General features: G+C 41.9%; 1 protein-coding gene across 1 annotated transcript in view; it reads right to left on the bottom strand.

Annotated features, from left to right (window-relative positions):
* Positions 1-21,063, bottom strand: part of LOC111954826 (potassium channel subfamily K member 9-like) — a 36,089-nt gene extending 15,026 nt beyond the window's left edge. Inside the window, exon 1 of the mRNA XM_023974736.1 lies at positions 20,339-21,063. Within this exon, the coding sequence (XP_023830504.1) occupies positions 20,339-20,939 (601 nt within the window). The 5' untranslated portion in view covers positions 20,940-21,063. The remainder of the gene's footprint in view (positions 1-20,338) is intronic.
* Positions 21,064-21,520: the final 457 nt, after the last annotated feature.

Below are 21,520 nucleotides of genomic sequence, written 5' to 3'. Positions count from 1 at the left end.
CTATTTACAGAAACAGCTACACAGACAATTAGAATGTTCAGCAATAACAGAGTTGAGCACTCACTCACTCACTCTTTCTATCTCTCTCTCTCTCTCTCTCTCTCTCTCTCACTAACTCACTCACTCATTCACTCACTCACTATCTCACTCATAAACACATACTCACTCACTCACTCTCTCTCTCTCCTTCACTCCCTCACTCACTCACTCACTCACTCACTCACTCACTCATTCACTATCTCACTCATAAATACACACTCAATCACTCACTCTCTCTCTCCTTCACTCACTCATTCACTCTCTCTCTCCTTCCCTCAATCACTCACTCACTCACTCTCTCCTTCACTCAGTCACTCACTGACTCACTCACTCAGTCACTCACTCACTCACTCATAAACACACACTCACTGGTGCTGTCATTTAACACAGTGATCTCAGAAGCCAGGGTGGTACCTCCTCCAGGGTTGTAAACCACCTTTCCTAGAAACATGTCAGGCCAGACTGGAACACTGTGAATTATTGTGTACTTCCTCATCCCTTCCAGCCTCCACTGAGTTAGTACTGTAGATGACGTAGTGGCCCAGTCTGTGACATAGTGCCCTCCTCTGACTCCCTAGTGCCTCTACTCTGCTGCTCAGCTGATTGGTTGCACATAGAGCCACCATGTCTCCTACTGTGCCATCTTCAGCTCTGATTAACAGACATGGAGCCAGAGACAAGGGAAATGAGTAGAGCTCTGCTCTGTGGAATATTACCAACTTATCAGAGCTCTCCCTGTGTGTGTGTGTGTGTGTGTGTGTGTGTGTGTTCTCTCTTCTCTCCCCCCTCTCTATCTCTGTACCTAGCCTGCCTCCCAGTACCAGTTGTCGCTGTGGAAGGTCTACAGGTTTATTGATGCTCAGTGCCCAGCACCACACTAAGGTTGTTAAGTGCTGCTAAGCAACATGAGGTTGGTGGCACCTTAATTGAGGAGGACGGGCTTGTGGTAATGGCTGGAGCGGAATCAGTGGAATGGTATCAAATACATCAAACTCATGGTTTTGATGTGTTTGATGACATTCCATTAGCTCCGTTCCAGCCATTATTATGAGCCGTCCTCACCTCAGCAGCCTCCACACAGTACTCTCTGACCCCCGCCATGCCCCTCGCCTCCCTTTCCACTCGTAATGAGGAGCTACTGCATGGGGCCTTAGTCAGTAGTTAACCTTTCATCATACAATGACCTGACATAACATACAGGTTGTGTACCTTCTTTTCTTCTCTTGGTAACTAGTCCGATGCTGACAGGTTGTAGTGTTATAAAGGTATTGGTATGATAAATCTTCTCTTGGTCAGTAGTCTGATGCTGCCAGGTTGTAGTGTTAGAAAGGTATTGGTATGATAAATCTTCTCTTGGTAAGTAGTCTGATGCTGACAGGTTGTAGTGTTATAAAGGTATTGGTATGATAAATCTTCTCTTGGTAAGAGTCTGATGCTTGCCAGGTTGTAGTGTTATAAAGGTATTGGTATGATAAATCTCTACACTTTACCCAACATGCCCTCCTTACCCAACTGTCGTGGAAAACCAGTTTTTTGCTAGTGCTCTGTGACCCCCTCTTGACTCTTGGGGACCGGATCATTAGTCTCTGCCTGGCCCTGACTTCCCCCTGTCTTCTCCAGTTGGAGGGCTGTTCAGCCGGGAAGGAGCTCCCACAAACCAGACAGCCCAGAACAGATACTGTTCAGCCGGGAGGGAGCACCACAAACCAGACAGCCCCAGAACAGATACTGTTCAGCCGGAGGGAGCTCCACAAAACCAGACAGCCCCAGAACAGATACTGTTCAGCCGGGAGGGAGCTCACCAAACCAGACAGCCCAGAACAGATACTGTTCAGCCGGGAGGGAGCTCCACAAACCAGACAGCCCCAGAACAGATACTGTTCAGCCGGAGGGAGCTCCACAAACCAGACAGCCCAGAACAGATACTGTTCAGCCGGGAGGGAGCTCCACAAACCAGACAGCCCCAGAACAGATACTGTTCAGCCGGGAGGAGCACCACCAAACCAGACAGCCCAGAACAGATACTGTTCAGCCGAGAGGAGCTCCACAAACCAGACAGCCCAGAACAGATACTGTTCAGCCGGGAGGGAGCTCCACAAACCAGACAGCCCAGAACAGATACTGTTCAGCCGGGAGGGAGCACACAAACCAGACAGCCCCAGAACAGATACTGTTCAGCCGGGAGGGAGCTCCACAAACCAGACAGCCCCAGAACAGATACTGTTCAGCCGGGAGGGAGCTCCACAAACCAGACAGCCCCAGAACAGATACTGTTCAGCGGAGGGAGCTCCACAAACCAGACAGCCCCAGAACAGATACTGTTCAGCCGGGAGGGAGCTCCACAAACCAGACAGCCCCAGAACAGATACTGCACAGAAGGGAGGGAACTGCAGTGGAAAGGGTCATACTCTTTCTCTCTATTTCTCCTAACTGCATGATAATCACAGTACATAAACAGTCACATGCTGAACATAAGCCAGAATATCAAATCAAGCTTTATTTATATAACACCTTTCAGACATGGATGAAACGTAATTCGCTTCACAGGAAAAAAACGGAATATTTACTACACACTTAACATCAGAGGATAAAAAAACAAAATAATTACAATACAGATTGAAAGATTAAAAAGCACCCCAATGAAAAGCTGAGCTAAAAATGTGTCTTTTAAGATCTCTTATAAATATGTCCACAGTTTCAGTCCCCCTCAGGTTCTCTTCCCGGCAATTCCAGAAGCTGGGGGCATAATAACTAAAGGCTGTCTCCCCATGCCTCTTGGTCCTAGGCTTTGGGATGGTTAAAAGGCCAGTGCCAGAGGTCCTGAGGAACCTACTGGGTACATAACTTAAAAGCATGTCTGACATGTATCGGGGTGCATAATTGTGGACTGATTTAAAAACCAACAGAAGAATCTTAAAATGTATTCTAAAACTCACAGGCAGCCAGTGCAGAGACCTTAATGCTGCAGCATACTGTATGTTTTGCAGTTGGCTTTCTGGGGTGGACCAGACAGGAGAGCATTACAGTAGTCAAGCCTGCTTGCAATAAAAGCATGGCTGATTCTGTCTGTATCAGCCTGAGAGAGAAGCTTAATTGTAAGTAATAAGTCATTATTTTTCTAAGAAGCTGGAACGTATAACAGGGAACATCTTTCACGTACAGAAGCTTTTTATAGTAGATATTTGTGCTCACGCTGCACACACATGGTCTAATTCTAAGCTACTGCTCACATTCTACGCTACTGCCCGTTACCTCACACTTCTGGATGTTGTGACTATCACTGTTCACATAGGGCTATTTATAGTTCAGCTTTTTGCACAGTGACATACACGCACGCACGCACGCACGCACGCACGCACGCACGCACGCACGCACGCACGCACGCACGCACGCACGCACGCACGCACGCACACACACACACACACGATGCCATTCCCTGCTGTGAACTGCAGGGGGAGCTGTGAGCACAGTGTCGATCAACTCTGGGGTTTATTAGACTATGCAAGCCATGAAAATCCACTGTACTGCAGCCCTTCCGTGTGTGTGCTCTCTTCTACTACTGTGGCTCTATTGTTTTCCAGCCTCTAGGGACACACCGTTTAGAGTCACAGACACCACTTGTAGAGCACAGCATGCTCTAAACCGCCAGAGCAGTTCTTTCTGTGGCAATGGGTAGAGCTGATTTCACTGTTCCCACCACCATGTCTCTGGGGAGAACATCTACTGTGGTTGTGGTAGGCCAGTCTGCTTTTACAAGGCAAACTACGGCCTCTTAATGAACAGAAACGGTCATTAGGTGAGTGCTTACATTCGTCCTATTTCACACATGTGAATTGGACATTTGTTTTTTTACATATCCCACTCCCCTGAGACACCCTTGGAAAGTGGGGTCAGAGCTAGGAATCAGCCATTATTGATGGCAACCCAGGAGCAATTAGGGTTAAGTGCCTTGCTCAAGGGCACATTGACAGATTTTTCACCTAATCAGCTCAGGGATTTGAACCGTCAACCATTTGATTACTAGCCCCACACACCTAACCACTAGGCTACCTGCCACCCCAGAGATAAAGCATGGATAGGATAGCATAACTAAATGAGTCCTCCCATCACATAGATAAACCATATAGGAGGCAACACAGAGCAAAAGTAGTGACAACATCAACACATGTTGAGTTAACAACATGGACATGACACACCACATACACATTTTAGGAGAGGAATGCTTGAGAAGCAGAAGGTAGTGAGCTGAGACCTAGCTGTTAGGCATTGTTGTGGTCTGCTGCTGGCTCACCCGATGAGGTGGGGTGGTCAGAGTGGACCAGGGGAATTAACTTCATGGATCAATAGCCTACTCGGAACCAGAAGAGGAGCAATGCTGAGCTGGAGGCGCAGGACTGGACCTAATGGGCTAAATGTCACAGCTCTTAATGCAGCCACACCCACTGGCCAGGCTACCTCAACCCCCAGATCAGACTGCTATGTACAGATCTGTAATATTCCAGTTCAGAGAAGGTTCTGTGGGAACATGTTTGGTTAGTAACGATGATGGTCATGAATATCCAATCCAACTAGTGACTTTGTTGCAACAAGCCCCGAAACACCTTGTCATTCTGCATGCTGTGGTGTGATAGGGGTTTTTGGGCTCTTTTACAGCTTATTATTCATTAGATTTCTATTTTCTAAAAGAAATATATTGTTTAGGCTACAAAATAGTGAAATGGTAAAAAAGTATGGATTTTCTTTACAGCTGTTCTTCAAAACACACTTCAAATCACTAGAAGTAGTTTTGCTGATTCAAATGGACATTTATCATTGCACATTTGTTAATATGTATATATTATTATTATATATTATTATTTTTATTATTATACATTTTTATTGTTTGTGTTGTTTTATTTCACTTTGTCCTGCATTGTTGGAGTTCAGAGCGCAATAATTTCACTGTACCCTGAAATTACATCTGCAACCCTGTACATGTGACTATTAAACTCTCGACTCTAAGGAAAAATACATATTTCTGGTCTGCTGTAATTCTTTATATGCGTCATTAATGTCAGATGAGAGTCATTACGTTCATTAGGTTCTCCAGCGCTAGTTTTAAACTTTCAAAGTCACACTATAATTTGATAACAACTTATTTCCTGGTTCCCATATTCATACAGTGCCTTGCAGAAGTATTCAAACCCCTAAGATCTTTTCACATTATTGTGTTACAAAGTGGGATTCAAATGGATTTAATTATATATTTTTTGTCAATAATCTACAAAAAACACTTTGTAATGTCAAAGTGAAAGATTTCTGTTGTTCTGTTTTGGATAAATCATAACTAGGCAAGCCTAAATTAGTTCAGGAGTAAAATTTGGCTTATCAAATTACATAATAAGTTACATGGACTCACGTGTAATAGGCGTTGGCATGATTTCTTTATGACTAACTCTTCCTCTGTCCCCCATACATAAAACATCTGTCAGGTCCCTCAGTCAAGAATTGAATTTCAAGCACAGATTTAACTACAAAGACCAGGGATCTTTTCAAATGCTTCATAAAGAAGGGCAGTGATTGGTTGATGGGTAACAACAACACATCAGACATTGAGTATCTCTTTAAGTATGGTATAGTTAATAATTATGCTGTGAATTATGTATTAAACCACCCTTACACATCTAAAATACAGTCGTCCTTCTGAACTGAGCTGCGGGACTGGAATGAAGGAAAATTAAAGGTAGAGGGTGATACCTAGTCAGTTGTCCAACTGAATGTATTCAACTGAAATGTGTCTTCCGCATTTAACCCAACCCCTCTGAATCAGAGAGGTGCGGGGGGGCTGCCATAACCGACATCCACGTCTTCGGCCCCCGGGGAACAGTAGGAAACTCAGGGATGTTACCATGAGGCCATTGGTGATTTTAAAACAGCTACAGATCCAACAGAGGATGAATCAACAACATTGCATTGACTCCACAATAATGACCTAAACGACAGAGTGAGAAGAAGACCACAAATATACAGAATACAAATATTCCAAAACATGATTCTTGTATGCAACAAGACACTAAAGTAATACTGCAACAACAACAAAAAACCCAGCAAAGGAATACACTTTGTTGCCTAAATGCAAATGTTTGGGGAGAATCCAACACAACACATCACTGAGTAATTGCCTCCTTATTTTCAAGCATGGTGGTGGCTGCATCATGTTATGGGTATGCTTGACTTCTGAGTTTTTCAGAATAAAAATAAATGGGATGGAACTTAGCACAGGCAGAATCCTAGAGGAAAACCGGCTTCAGTCTGCTTTACACCAGAGACTGGGAGAGGAATTCACCTTTCAGCAGAACAATAACCTAAAACACAAGGCCAAATCTACACTGGAGTTGCTTACCAAGAAGACAGTGAATGTTCCTGAGTGGCCAAGTTACAGTTGACTTAAATCTGCTTGAAAATCTATGGCAAGAGCTTGAAAATAATAATGGGAAAATATTGCACAATCCATGTGTGCAAAGCTCTTATTGATTTACCTAAGAAGACTCACAGCTGTAATCAATGCCATAAGTGTTTCTAACATGTATTGAGTCAGGGAGCTGAATAGTTACACAATTACTTTATTTTAGTAATTTAAAAAAATGTGATTAATCTTCCAACAAAAAAATTGAATTTTTCTTCCACTTTGACATTACAGAGTATTCTGTGTAGATTGTTGACAAAAATGGCAATTAAATTAATTTTAATCCCACTTTGTAACACAATAAAATGTGAAGAAATCCAAGGGGTGTGAATACTTTTGCAAGGCACTGTATATCAAATGTTACATATGTTTTAAGGCATAATGCAATATTTAAAGTGCATAAATCAATATATTAAACATGATTACTTATTTTTTATGCATTATTAATATCAGTACCCCTTTAACGCCAGTTACGCAACAGTTTTGAAAGATTCCTGCTTATTTTAATGTATTTTTTATAAGTATGGTTGGATAAGAAAAACTCTATGTATTTAATGGCATTTGATGTGTTATTTTAATATGAAGGTTTCAAGGCTAGGGTTGTTAGGGAATAAGACTAATTCATTAAATATATTTTTTCAATGTTGTTCCTACTTGTTGTTCATACATCTCAGTACTGGTCCAGATGCTTTAAAGTGTTGGTTTACGTATCAGGAGATAACACATAACACAAGCCAAAAGGTACACTTGTTTTCCCCAACACTTGCAGAGTTCAAGTGTTTAATCACTGTCTTTAACCAGAGAGAAACCAGAGACAGCAGGGGGTGATTGGATGGAGAGGAATCCTGCAATACTCTACCTTCTTAGAACAAAGACTAAAAGCTAACCCCTCACCAAAAAGTAATGCCATTACCTAGCCCAACACTAGCGTATACTGAAAGTATGTGATTGAAAATACATCAGAGAATATTACATGTAAAAAGTACAAGAAACTACCCACACAGGTACTCTAGATACTTCCTGTTTTCAGAAGAAAATGTCTGCACAGGCAGTAGCCATTTTGCTACACTTTCTTCACAACCTCTATTTCGCAGACAGTGATGAAGAGAACTATATCTGCTGTAAACTCAGCACAAAGTGAAACACAGGAGGAGCTCTCCTTTGGTAATAGATGTTCGATGCAAGCTGCTCTTTGAAAATGGGGGTGATACTTAAATGAATAGAACATGAAAAATGAGTTTGATGAAACACGCAACATGCTGTGGAGCCCACTGTGGGTTTCAAGAGCATCCTCACCATGTGAACATTACACTGAAGGCTCTTAAGACCAGGGGACATATCCACAAAGCATCTCAGACTAGAAAATTGGTGTTAAGTGCTGAGAATAGAGACATTTTACTCCTACTCTTACGTGTAAAAATAAAAGCTATGCATGAAGCCTCTTTAGTCATAAGAGTCCCACCTAGTCGACAGATATTTAGGACACCTCATGAGCTGAGTTACCAGCAAGTATCTTGATAATAGAGAATGCAGTCAGTGGTTCATGCGCTACATGCAATTGCTTTGGAGTTGTTGAAAGAATGTTTTAGAAATTTCTATATGATCAATCCATATATAATCTAGACCTCATGTGAAAAGGATTTCACATGAGCCCTATTCCACATAATATGCATACATGCTTATAACCACATAGGCTAATAAATAATCACATCTTTTTCTTTTGATTATTTAATTAACCTACATCATGTTATTTCAAGTTATCCCTTTGGAGGGCAATAACACCTAAAAAATGCCTGACATCTAGGGACTATGATAACGTTGATTGTAGTCGATAAAATGATAGACCTTTCAAACATTTTATGCAACATTATCAGCGAGTGATTTGATGCCAACTATGTCAGAGCGATTTAGAGTTGTTAAACGGGAATGGTGAATGTGTTGATATACTGAATGGACACAACATTAAGAACACCTTCCTAATATTGAGTTTCACCCACCCTTTTACCCTCAAAACAGAGTCAATTCGTCGGGGCATGGACTCTACTTGTGACCCGTTTCAGGAAACTAGGCGTATGTCGCAAGTCACGACTTCACAGGAGAGCCGTTTGAACGTAAAAATGTGCAAAATGTGTTTTTGGGCAGAAATGCCATCTCAAACATGTGAGTTACACCCCTTTTTCCCCTCAGAACAGCCTAAGTTCATTGAGGCATCGACTCTACAAGGTGTCGAAAGTGTTCCACAGGGATGCTGGCCCATGTTGACTCCAATGCTTCCCACAGTTGTGTCAAGTTGGCTGGATGTCCTTTGGGTGGTGGACCATTCTTGATACACTCAGGAAACTGTTGAGCATGTAAAACCCAGCAGCGTTGCAGTTCTTGACACAAACCGGTGTGCCTGGAACCTACTACCATACCCCGTTCAAAGGCACTTCAATATTTTGTCTTGCCCATTCACCCTCTGAATGGCACACATACACAATCTATGTCTCAATTGTGTCAAACCTTAAAAATCCTTCTTTAACCTGACTCCCCTTCATCTACATTGATTGAAGTGGATTTAACAAGTGACATAAATAAGGGATCATAGCTTTCACCTGGTCAATCTATGTCATGGAAAGAACAGGTGTCCTTAATGTTTTGTACAGTCAGGTTTTAACAGGATTCCTGAGACTTTTCTGAGATGCTTTGTGGATACGGGCCCAGGAGTCTCTGGGAGCTTTCTAGTCCTCAAAGTAACCAATATCGTCTAAACAAAATCTCCAAACAATTGCTGTCAAGACCACACAAACACACACCTCACCCCACCAAAAAATGTGGCGCCACAACGCTCATTTGCAGAACCACAACCACACACACCAAAAAGTCTGCCACAACTCATTTGAAAACACACACACACACACACACACACACACACACACACACACACAACACACACACACACACACACACACACACACACACACAACACACCACACACACACACACCACACACACACACAGCAACCAAACAACAATCCACTGTTAAGGACCACACTACCCCATTGACAGAACTCTTCACCAAACGATCTTTGTCAACAGCGGTTGGAGATGACAGCCCCTGAGGCAAACACACCCTTCCATATACACACAAACACACACACCGTACACACAAAGTACACACACACATCCCAAACAATCACTGTCAACGTTATGGTCCGGCTGATGTGGCTGTAGGAAATGACAGCTAAGTAGGGAAGGAGGGACAGAGTCCAGCTGTGAAGTGCCTTTGGCTACCGAGAGCTGTCAATCCCGCTGGCAGCAGACAGAAAAGTGAGTGTCCACTGTCATCATTCTCCACACTAGATGCTATCATCACGCTGGCAGACAGATGAGACATAGAGGCCGAAATGGCACCCCGCTCCCTATATTGTGCACTACTTTAAACCAGGGCCGATAGGGAATAGGGTGTATTACACAATACAATGTAGGGAATAGGGTGTATTACACAATACAATGTAGGGAATAGGGTGTATTACACAATACAATGTAGGGTATAGGGTGCCATTTCAGACGCAGCCAGAGAATCAGCTGGTGCTGTGTAGCTTCATCAGTCATATATATGACACATCACCTCTCTCCTGCACAAATTAGCAGCATAGGGTCTAGAGAGATACGGCTAAGGTAAACACGTAATGATTTATATTTTCCCTGTGCTACAGACGGCTATATCGGTCCACTAATACAGGACTAGTAAAGGCCCAGTGCACTACTTTTGCGATGAAAAACATATTTTCAAGGGGGTGCTGCAGCACACTCAGCACCCCTACTTCCCGCAGCTATGCTGAGGTCAACTCCACATAGCTCTTAGAAACAAAGGTGCTATCTAGAACCTTAAAGGGTTCTTCATCTGTCCCCAGAAGAGAACCCTTTAAAGAAAATCAACACAGTCTGAGTCACTGTCATTCATCTACACTAATAGAAAAAAGCGTTCCAAAAGGGTGCTTTAGCTGTCCACATAGGTGAACTCCTTTCGGTTCCAGGTAGAACCCTGTGGGTTCCATGTTCTACTTGGAACCAAAAAGCGTTCTACCTGGAACCAAAAAGGGTTCTCCTATGGGAACAGCAAAAGCACCCTTTTGGAACCCTTTCTTATAAGAGTGTAGTTAATTGACAGTGAATCAGACTGTGTTGATAGTGTTGACAGTGCTTAATAACCCCTGTCTATTGCAGCGACTGTACCCAGAACATGGTGGTCAGACTTTTATAGCTCCAGTAGTTGCTGTTATGGTAGAAAGACGTGGGCAGTGTTTGTATTGGAGAATCTAACTAGTCGTGACACACAACAGCAACACAGCGCTTCAAAGAGCTTATTCCTGGCTCCCATGAAAGCTATTGTTCTGAGAGCAATAAGAATGTCAGTGCACCTGTCCTACACTCAGGTGTACACACACACACACACACGCACACGCACACGCACACGCGCACACACACACACACACACACACACACACACACACACACACACACACATACATACACACACACACACACACACACACACAAGGCAATGGGAGCTTTTCATCTCACACAGCGTCATCAGAGATTTAAAGATATTGTTGCCTTGAATGATGTCAATCTATACACACCGTTTTCACACTTAGCTGTAATCCAGTAAGACATCAACAGCTTTTTCAATTTTGATTGAGCAGTGCCATGTTTCTTGCTCTGTATTAGAGGGAAAGAAATGTAAAAGGCCTATTAGACTAATACATTTTGTGCCTTTTGAAGAGAGTACTTTGTGACTAATGCTCTGTGTCCATGTCACGTTCCACCAGTGTACCCCATTACCAATTCAAAGGCATGATTTAATCGCAGGCCCGAAATCACTACAGAGAAAAGCTCTAGAAGTGTTTTCCCACCCCAGGATACATACGGGCCCTGGTGGACGTAGCGCAGTAACTAGAGAATAGGGTGTCCTTTGGGACGAAGCCTGTAATAACGTGTTACATCACAGCCTCTTTAGTAACCTGTGCTTATTCCATCACTGTACTCTATTCCCTGGACTGTACATGACAGACTCAGCAAGTCAGACCCCAGTTCTGCAAGACATGGGGTTTTTCACCTCTGGGTCTACTTTCGGCCCACCACAGGACTGTGTTAGCCTGTAAAACTAAAGTTTATTCTGTGCAGCTAATGCAAGGCCTTAGGTCTCTGGTAAACTAGTCATACGAGTGTGGTTCACCATCGAAACCACGTCCATTACAAAAGCACCCTTTGCCTATGCAGTCTTTCTTCACACACTGATGTACAGAGCCAAGAAACGTCTTCTCTTTCCAAGCAATTAGTCAGATAAATTAGTGGAATCAACCCCCAAGCCAATGTGGACACAGTGGAAACGTGAGTTAGACCTGCAAACAGAGCAAAATCACCACGACGACACGGCACGCAGCGTCTCCACGGCAACAACCAGGGTTCTAACGCGGCTACAGCTGTTCTCATATGCGCTCATCTCACCTCAGCTTCTAAATCAGGACGATCACAAGCTATTTATAGATTACTAGCAGTTAGCAGTGTTGGTGGCCATGGTGATGATGAGGATGATGATGAGGATGAGGATGATGATGAGGATGATGATGATGATGATGATGATGATGATGATGATGATGAGGATGATGATGATGATGATGATGATGACTTTGTTTGAATATCAACTGTAGTTAAAGTAATCAAGTTCAGGGAATAATTCTACAGTGTCTGATTTGATTTTATTACACACAATGAGCAGAGCCAGATTCCTACAGCAAAGCTACAGTAAAGTTCTCTCTCGAATGACTTCTCAAAATCGATTTGACAATATGACAGTTCTGTATCCAGAGTTGTGGGTATCAACTTTCTTTGTTCACCTATGTTGTGCATGCACACACACACACACACACACACACACACACACACACACACCACACATAACACACACAACACCACACCACCACACCACACACAACACACACACACCACACACAACACACACACACACACACACACACACACTGTACATAAAAAAACCAGCAAATCATGTTGGTTTCAACTAATTATTTATTAAGTGACTGGCCTTTTTAGCTAAACGTTTCAGTCAAAGTGTGTACATCAATTTTTAAAACATTTTGGGCCCAAAAACTTAGCTTCCAACCTAAGAAAATTGTGGGCAAAAAATTTATGTTCAACTTAAAATTGATGTGTTGCTCAATTTTCTCATATGTTTAAATTTTAAAAACCCCCAAAACATGTTTGGTCTGTTCCAGGAAAAAAAAGGGCTGTGTGGAACTAGTTACACACACAGTGCTTTATAACATACAGTTGTTTTCAACTTACAATTTTATAGACCACATATTACCATTGCTGTGTGTCATATTATTAACAATTAAAAGAACAGTTTAGTATTCAACCATGTTTTCAGCCTGGGACTTGAACTTCAAAACTCTCGGGTTTTATGGCCAACTAGGGTGACTTCCTGCTACACCCCTAATGTCTCTATCAGGTAACGTGTTAATTGTTAAAACATACTGTGACTAGTTCTTCATCATTGATTTTGATTGGACTTAGTGCTTCTGTATAGTTGTCTAATGGTTGCCTGGGAGTCATATTTACTCTGTTTTAATGTTACCCCTTTTAATCACTATTAAACATGACATAGTTTTTATTGAGATTTTACTTTGAAGTGGCAAAGCGGCTACCTTTGAAAATTCAGCCATTAGGCCACAGGACATGGGGTGTGGGAGGAAGAACTGGAATACTGCACTCAAGAAGATTGTGAGTTCAAATCACAGGTGAGAAGAGAACGTATGTGTGTAACTAAGTCCATAGCTTTATTGTTGCTGGAGTAAAATGCCAAAATAATAATTCTAATTTGAATTAAAACATATGGAGACAAATTGAGCAACACATAATTTAAGTTGACTTAGACCTTTTCTCATGTTGGAGTAAGGTTTTGGGCCAACTAAACAAAGAAAAGGCTGTGCAACACACACACACCACACCACACACACACACACACGCACACACACAACACACACCACACACACCACACCACACACACACCACACACCACACACACACACCACCACACACACACTGAAGAGGGTTCCCAAGGTTCATTCTGCCCTTCTGATGTCTATCCAGCCGGCACTAACACCTACTGCCAACATTATCAGCCTTGTGTACATAACATTCACCATTTGTGTTTAAGTTGTTTTTTTAACCCCTCACATGGCAAGCCGTTAGTGTCAAGTCAAGTGACTCATCCTACTGCTGAATGTTTTGATGGAAAAACAAATAGTTTGTTTCTTTATCTGAATTTGGAACGTGTCTCTTACAATGTAATAACCTCTGTATAATTGAATTTCCATAACTGTCATGTAGATAGGCTATAGCAAGATTTATTAATTGGAGAATATTTTTAACATGTTCATATTATTCAAACATAACAGGCAACTAACCCCTTCCCCATCTATTGAAACCAGAAAAGCATGAGCCACGGGCTGAGTATGAGCCAGGTCAGGTGAACTCATTATGACTCAAGCCATCAATGCACTCTACAGCCATGCATAGCCATGGGCTGATCCACTGATTAAACACTTAGTACAATAATAAACGTATAGGCTATACATGTATCTCACTGTACTGGCCGTGGTCCTTTACCACATTACAGATTGTGAAAAAACATGTTTTACAAAAGAAAAGGATGTTGTGTTCATACTGTTGACCTCTGTTTTCATGAGGCAAAGTCCTCCTCGTATCATTTACTTTCCTATGGGATGTCTCAGTCTGCACCTAAGTCAGGGGTGTCAAACAAACGGCATGCGGACCGGATCCAGCCCATGAGGGGTTCCAATCAGGCCCGAGGCTGGTTAGAGTAAAAAGAAAATGAACAAACTCAACATGCTTTAAAATGACTAAAACCGTTACCGATGCACAATCATTATCATTACCTTGGCCTATGTGATTGCATGCCTTGCTTGTGCGCATGTGAGTGTTTGTAGGCTATGTTACCTTCATTTTCCACGCCTCCACAAGGTGGAATGCATCCCCAGAAATATTTTCTACTTCTCCTGGATTGTAGGAAAACATACTGTACTTTCTGAAAGGCTCATGGGTTATGACATACTTTATAATGAATCGGTAAGTGGAGCTGCTTTCTGTAGCCTCTGTACAGCAGGCTGTGTTGCGTGTCTTTGAACAGGTTTCACTGGACCTTTAATGTGACGTAACAGATGCTTAGAACGTTTTGATGGAAAAACAAATAGTTAGACAAAACTGCTACGTTGTCACTTACATCCATATGAACTCTTTATTTATGGGTCTCTTACAGTGTAAGTACCATGTAATTTAAAAAATATATAATTAGAGTTTCCATACCTACCTATCTAGATACACTGTAAAACCAAGTGTTAAGAATCTGAACACATAACTAAACACTTTTCTGTAACATTTTTTAAACGCACCGAGGCATTTGGAATTTCAACGAAAGCGCGTCACGGTGTTTAGATTGTAAACACCAGAACATGTTTATTCGTTGTAACACTTTTTAAACACATGCACACGTTTATACAACACTTAACACTGTATTGTTTTAACAGGGTGTAAAGCAGTATTTACATATTTCCCAGCATGTGTGCTTTTGTGTGGATCGTGCGAGATACCCACCCATGACTGTGTTTATTAGTGACACAGACATGATTGTTGCATTCAATTATTATATTTCTGAAGCCTTCTTCAAGTGACTGCCTAACTGAATGTATTTCAATTAAAAATAAACCCTTTAATGACCACATATAATATATTTAATGAGGCCTTTAGTTATGGCCTAGTCATCCTCGACATTATGGTCTAAAAATCCTGGCTCATGGGCCACATCAGACCTGCAAGTCACAATATGCTGGTTTGTGAAGTGATTAGAGAGAGGATATCCAACAATTTGAATATGTTATAACCCACAACTTGCACTCAGAGTGACTGCTATGGTGAAGGACTTAACAAACAAGACTACCTAAACCATCTAAACTGGAACAACCATCTCAGTAACAGGTACAATATGTCCAACCCCTTAAAGATTTCATTTGTTCAGAAAAATGTAAGTGATTTATCTTTGTATAGTATACGATCAATGAATCAATCAATGTGCACGAGGAAACAGATACAGTATTAAAATAAACTATTCTAAATATCAATCTGCAACAAAGCATGCTGGGAAATATTATAATGGGCCCCTCCCACATCTTTGAAGTCAGCACAGTCGAGTAACAACAATACCATGCGATTGAAAGATGTCTTGAATCAAATGTCTCGTTCAGTTGTGCTGAAATGTAGGTAAGGTGACAGACATTCCTAACACTGATCTGAATAAAAGGCATGGAAAGTCACATATATTTATAATGACCAAATGCACTCTAAACAGGACTATGGGAAAGTACACACTAGTGTTTAAAATCTGAACACTTAGGAGTTATAGGTGTTCTCCTGGTTGGAAGTTGACTGGAAAAAGTTGACTTTCATATTTAATCTTGCATTGTAAATACCTGTGTTAAGATGAGAACACCTATTGGCAAATCTAAATGCCTAGTGTTTAAGTATAAACACTGACGTTTAGGTTATAAATGTGTCACGTTTCATGTTTCATGTGTCCACATCATTAAGGAATTATCATGGTCCACACATGATTAAAAAAAAGTTATATAGCTGCACCATTGAGAGCATCACGACTGGCTGCATCAACACATGGTATGGCAAATGCTCGGCATCCGACACCAAGGTGCTACAGAGGGTAGTGCGTACGGCCCAGTACATCACTTGGGCCGAGCTCCCTGCCACCCAGGACCTCTATACCAGGTGGTGTCAGACGAAGGCCCTACACATGTTCTACAACTCCAGCCACCCAACTCTCTGCTACCACACAGCAAGAGGTACCGATGCACCAAGTCTGGAACCAACAGGAGCCTGAACAGCTTCTACCCCCAAGCCAAAAGACTGCTAAATAGTTAGTTAAACAGTTAACCAAAGCTACCCGGACTATCTGCACTGACCCTTTTTGCACTAACTCTTTTGACTCATCACATACACTGCTGTTACTGTTTATTATCTATCCTGTTGCCTAGTCACTTTGTCCCTACCTATATGTACATATCTACCTCAATCACCTCGCACCCCTGCACATGGACTCGGTACTGGTACCCCGTGAATATAGCCAAATGTTGACTCATTGTGTATATATTCCTTGTGTTAATATTTGTCTATTTTTCTATTATTTCTATTTCTATTTCTGTCTGCATTGCTGGGAAGGGCCCGTAATTAAACATTTCACTGTTAATCTACACCTGTTGTTTACAATGTATATGAAAAATACAATTTGATATGATGGTTATACAGTGTAGGCTATAGCAAGATTGGAATAATATCTGATTCGTGGGAGAAMGTATGTTTAAACATGTCTGCATTATTCAAACATAACAGGCACCTAACCCCTTCACCATCTGTTGAAACCAGAAAAGCACATATGAGCCAGGGCAGGTAAACTCATTATAACTCAAGCAGAGACAATCTACAGCCAAACATAAACGATGATAACCAGGTGATAATGCCAGGAGCTGTTCTTTCAGGGCTACGGCACTAATAGCTCATGGGAAAGCGCAGTCTCAATGTGTCACTGCTGAAAACAGTGGTATTAAATCCACTGTAGGCTATAAATTAATTGTGATTTTGAATATGTATCCTAAATTATATAAGCTGAAACAAACAACGGAAATATGGCCAAACTCTAAAGGGATCATTTCACATTCAAATGGACAAATAAACAAATAGAACTGAACAGTCCATTATACATGTAGCTACAACTCTAAAAGCACGTTAAAATGCAAGCGCTTTTAGTGTTGTTAGCTGCTGTAACTAACACTATACAATGGATGCATACTACCGTCATTTTCACTCTCCAGTAGTCATTTAAGTGTTGCTAGGCACATCTGAAGACATGCTTATTAGTGCATTAGTTTCCTTTGCACCGTTATGTGCCCGTGTTGAATAATATCATATGTAGATGGTGTCCATAATGTAGAAGGTGTCCCACCACCTCTCTGCTTCAGAGGGGATGGGTTAAATGTCCCTTTCCCTAATGTAGGTCTAAAGCACACCCACTCTGGTCTTTGATACAGTTTAATCAGACGTTGCTTGGGGGAATTAATATTGGTTGTTATCTCCAAAACAGAAAAGTTTCAGGAATTGGAAAAAAATGTATATATTTTCCCCATTAACGAAAATACAATTATGAAACTTCAGATGCTATTTTGAAAATATGTTCTTGGTCCAAGAGTCATGAAATGTTCAGAGTACATTGAGGGGAGTTACTCCTTTCAATAAATGTTTTTAGAAATGTATTTGCCAGGTTTTCATCAGACAGCAACGTATTTCAAAAACAAATAATAAAACATTCACTCTTAATTTTCGAGTAATGTAGGCCTAAAAAGGGTTAATGTCTTCGTGTTATTAAACTTGTTACGGGTCCCTATGTGACCCAGGCCTGATCGACAGGTTAAATATGTCAATTCTGACATAAATAAATGTCTCTGTATGTCCATGAAGTCATGTAGGCCTACCAGTTTACTAAATGTGGGCCTTTAGTAAAGAAACATTGCGTGCAAAGCTGTGTGCCTACTCTCAATGTAGAAACAATGCTCTCTAATCTACTGCCTGGATTTTTTTGTTCCTTCACAAAGACCATTATGATTTTGTCTTGTTTTATAGAAATGCTGATTCACCCTAACGAATGTTTGCTTAAAGATATGTCCATATTATGGCGGAGATCAAATCCAGCTAGACCTTTCACTGTAATGTTGGCAATACCACTTCAATCAAGAAACTAGCATGTTCATTGAGGCCCTAAGCTAAATAAAGGCCATGCAAATGCCGACATTAAAGGCACCAGGCTACTCTGAATATGTGCTAAAGTTGAAGGCCTATAGCCTACAGCACGCCTGTTGACTCCGTTGGTATTTTTTACACGTATATCCTATAGCATATATACTGTACATCTGTTTTGTATGTTTTCTTCTATCAAAGTGGATATACCTCAGGATACGATTCGTTGGAGGACAAGGACCTGATCGTTTGGTCGAGAACGGGTTATGGGCGTTTTATTCGGCCTGCTCGTGTATGGCCAGCTGCAGATCATCCCTCATGATGTGGTTGTTGGCAGCGCAGCTCACAGGAGCTAGAGGAGCTGTCCTTTCAGCACCACGTGCAGCGCAGCTCATGTTCAAGCTGCAGCAACAGCTGATGGAACGAACTTCAGTTAAGGTTACATGCACACAATCATAGCGCGGGAAGATGTTTGGGGGGGGGGACTAGTATAGGCCCGGTCCACTACTTTTGTGAAATAACTGTTTATTATTTTTTAAATAAAATAATTTGTATTCATTTTATTTTTTTCAAGGGGTGCTGCAGCACCCTCAGCACCGCTACTTCCCCGTCAATGCACACAATAATGCGATTATTATTGCCTGTCAGGTTAATATAATAGTTTGTTTAAAACGTTTACATGCTTTGCAAAAATAACGATTTCCCCAATAATCCTGTTTACATGGACACATCTGAAAGGAGGCTACTGATGAGACATTTGATAATTGCAGAACATCGCCAAACAATATAAACGTTCTACCACAGTGACCATGTTATTTTTGCAAAGACTATTTGATTCTGAGTTCAGACATATCATTTTTGTATGTGAAAACTACTTATAAGACGAATACTTTTCCGAACTCACTTAACTCACTTAATGGTGCTGGCACATGCGCAGATCAAATTGACCGCTGGGCCGTCGATTAACTTGTTTACATATCCTAATAATTCGAAAGATTGCTCAGAAAACCCGGTGTTTTAATCGGTGTATGCTTACTTCGATTATGACCTTACACTGATTAAGATACGCAGAGTAAGGTGTTTACATGACTAATGCAATACTCGGCCTTCTGCCATAATCAGTTTAATGTCGAGTGTTTAGTGTGAATGTAAACATATTGATGCCTTCACAGTTTTTTATATAGTGTTGGCGTGTTATCAATCAGAGCATTTTGTAACCTACCACTTGCATGATCTGCCATTAAATCCTGGATTCAAACATGTTGTCTACAGGGGTAACCAAATGTGTTCAAGCCTATCTCAGTGGCGTGGTAGGCCACTCCTACTTTGATGGTGCATTGTGGTACCCGGGGGAATGGTTGCATACATAGTAGCCTAAGTCTGCTTGTCGTGTAGGCTATTGATCTTTTCTCATTAAATTGATGAGCTGCTGAAATCTATAATGGAAATTGTCAGTTTATCCAGATAGACAGACACATTATGTTGTTGCTACTGATTGTAGTGATGCCTTTTTTCCAGATCTATAAAGTTGATGTGCAGAAACATTGTACACAGGTGGCATTTTACTGTTATTGCGTCATCATTTTGTTTCGCCTGTTAACATACCGGAGTTATTTAGCAAAAACTACATTTGACCTGCTTTTCTAAAACAATTGATGTTGCATAATGAACAGGTTTTAAGGGTTAATAGCGGGTAGTGGGCATAGACTACCTGTTGCTGGACTAAGTTTAGTGAAACGCATGTCTGCATAATGCTGTGTTGACTTTAATTCGTTGTGCTATATAGTGTTGTAAGTGATATAGTAACTATTTAAATTGTAGCCTACTAACCACCTAACATCCACGGCCCATGACTGTCATTAGGCTATAGTCTACACTTTAAATCTCCGCATGAATGACATTATATTGACACAGTGGTTGTGCGTAATGCTGTTACGCAATTAAATCTCCATGGACTGTAGACTGCAGACTCACCTATGGTGGTGATGACTGTGATGGCAAAGTAAAAAGATCCCGCAAATTTCCACTGAACTCCGGCCCTGTGGGGCTCGGCCTCCATAATGATGGTCTCCAGTTTGCGGTAGTCGTCCTCGCTAATGTTGTATTTCCCTTGGAGACGCTTCTCCTCTGCCTCCAGCTGTTCTTTCTCCCGCATCTCGAAGTCTGACTCCAGGGCATCGAACACCGCGGCCCCGACCAGCAGGTACGTGAACGTGCAGATGATCAGGGACAAGGTCCGCACGTTCTGCCGCTTCATGACCACCAGGAACCGGCGAGTGAGGGGCTCATGTCCCCTCCGATCCCCCGGGAAGGCTGCGCAGCAATCGGGAAAGCGTTGGCAGCGGCTGAAAGAGGAGGGACAGACTGGCGCGTGTTGGTGACGGTGGGTGCGGTGGACAGAAGAGCAGTAGTGGAGACTGCTATGTGTGTGATCCCTGTAACAGGTCCCCAAATCCTGCTCCGGGTTCGCAGAGAGARACAGGAGACTGCTCGATCGCCGGGACCACGAGCCCTGCAGCCTAGACACTCTGCGCAAAACCTGCCCAAACCAAGTCCTCCAAGCGCGTAGTGCCATCAACAAGCAGCTGCTAGATTCCTGTTGTCTTCTTATCGAAAAGTCAACGTTTTTTTTACGAATTCAATTTAACACATATGGCAAAATAATGTTCAATTATTTTTCTTGTGAATCTGTAAATGCTTGATGCGGAATTCTCAGGTTGTGCATGCATTCCTGGAAGATTTAAAGATAAATTAACCGGTCCAACAGAGGTTGGATGCGGGTGAAGCATAGGCTATTTTCGCATTTGCTCCCAGTAAGTTTCAGTAAGCAGCAACCTGTTCATCTCGCTACCTCATCTTAAGTGTCAGGCTATTTCTAACAACGAACCATCCCCCCATTTGTACATAATCAATTGACTGTGTGGAATCTAGAAATACAGCTCAGAAATATAAGACATCGCCAGAAGTAATTTCCATTTGATTCACAATGTGTTGTGCTGAGTCCTCGATAAGATACACGAGGAGAGGAACAACACAGCGCAGGATCCGGCAGAAAAAAAGTCTACTCACTCACTTGATTCGCGCTCTGGGGATCTAAACCCAGGCAAAACTCAACAAAGATCTAACACTGTGCACAGCGTAATTCCTGTCCATTGC

The sequence above is a fragment of the Salvelinus sp. IW2-2015 genome, linkage group LG30, assembly GCF_002910315.2.
Source record: "Salvelinus sp. IW2-2015 linkage group LG30, ASM291031v2, whole genome shotgun sequence".
NCBI classification, from domain to species: Eukaryota; Metazoa; Chordata; class Actinopteri; order Salmoniformes; family Salmonidae; genus Salvelinus; species Salvelinus sp. IW2-2015.
This window is presented reverse-complemented; position numbering and strand designations above follow the sequence as displayed.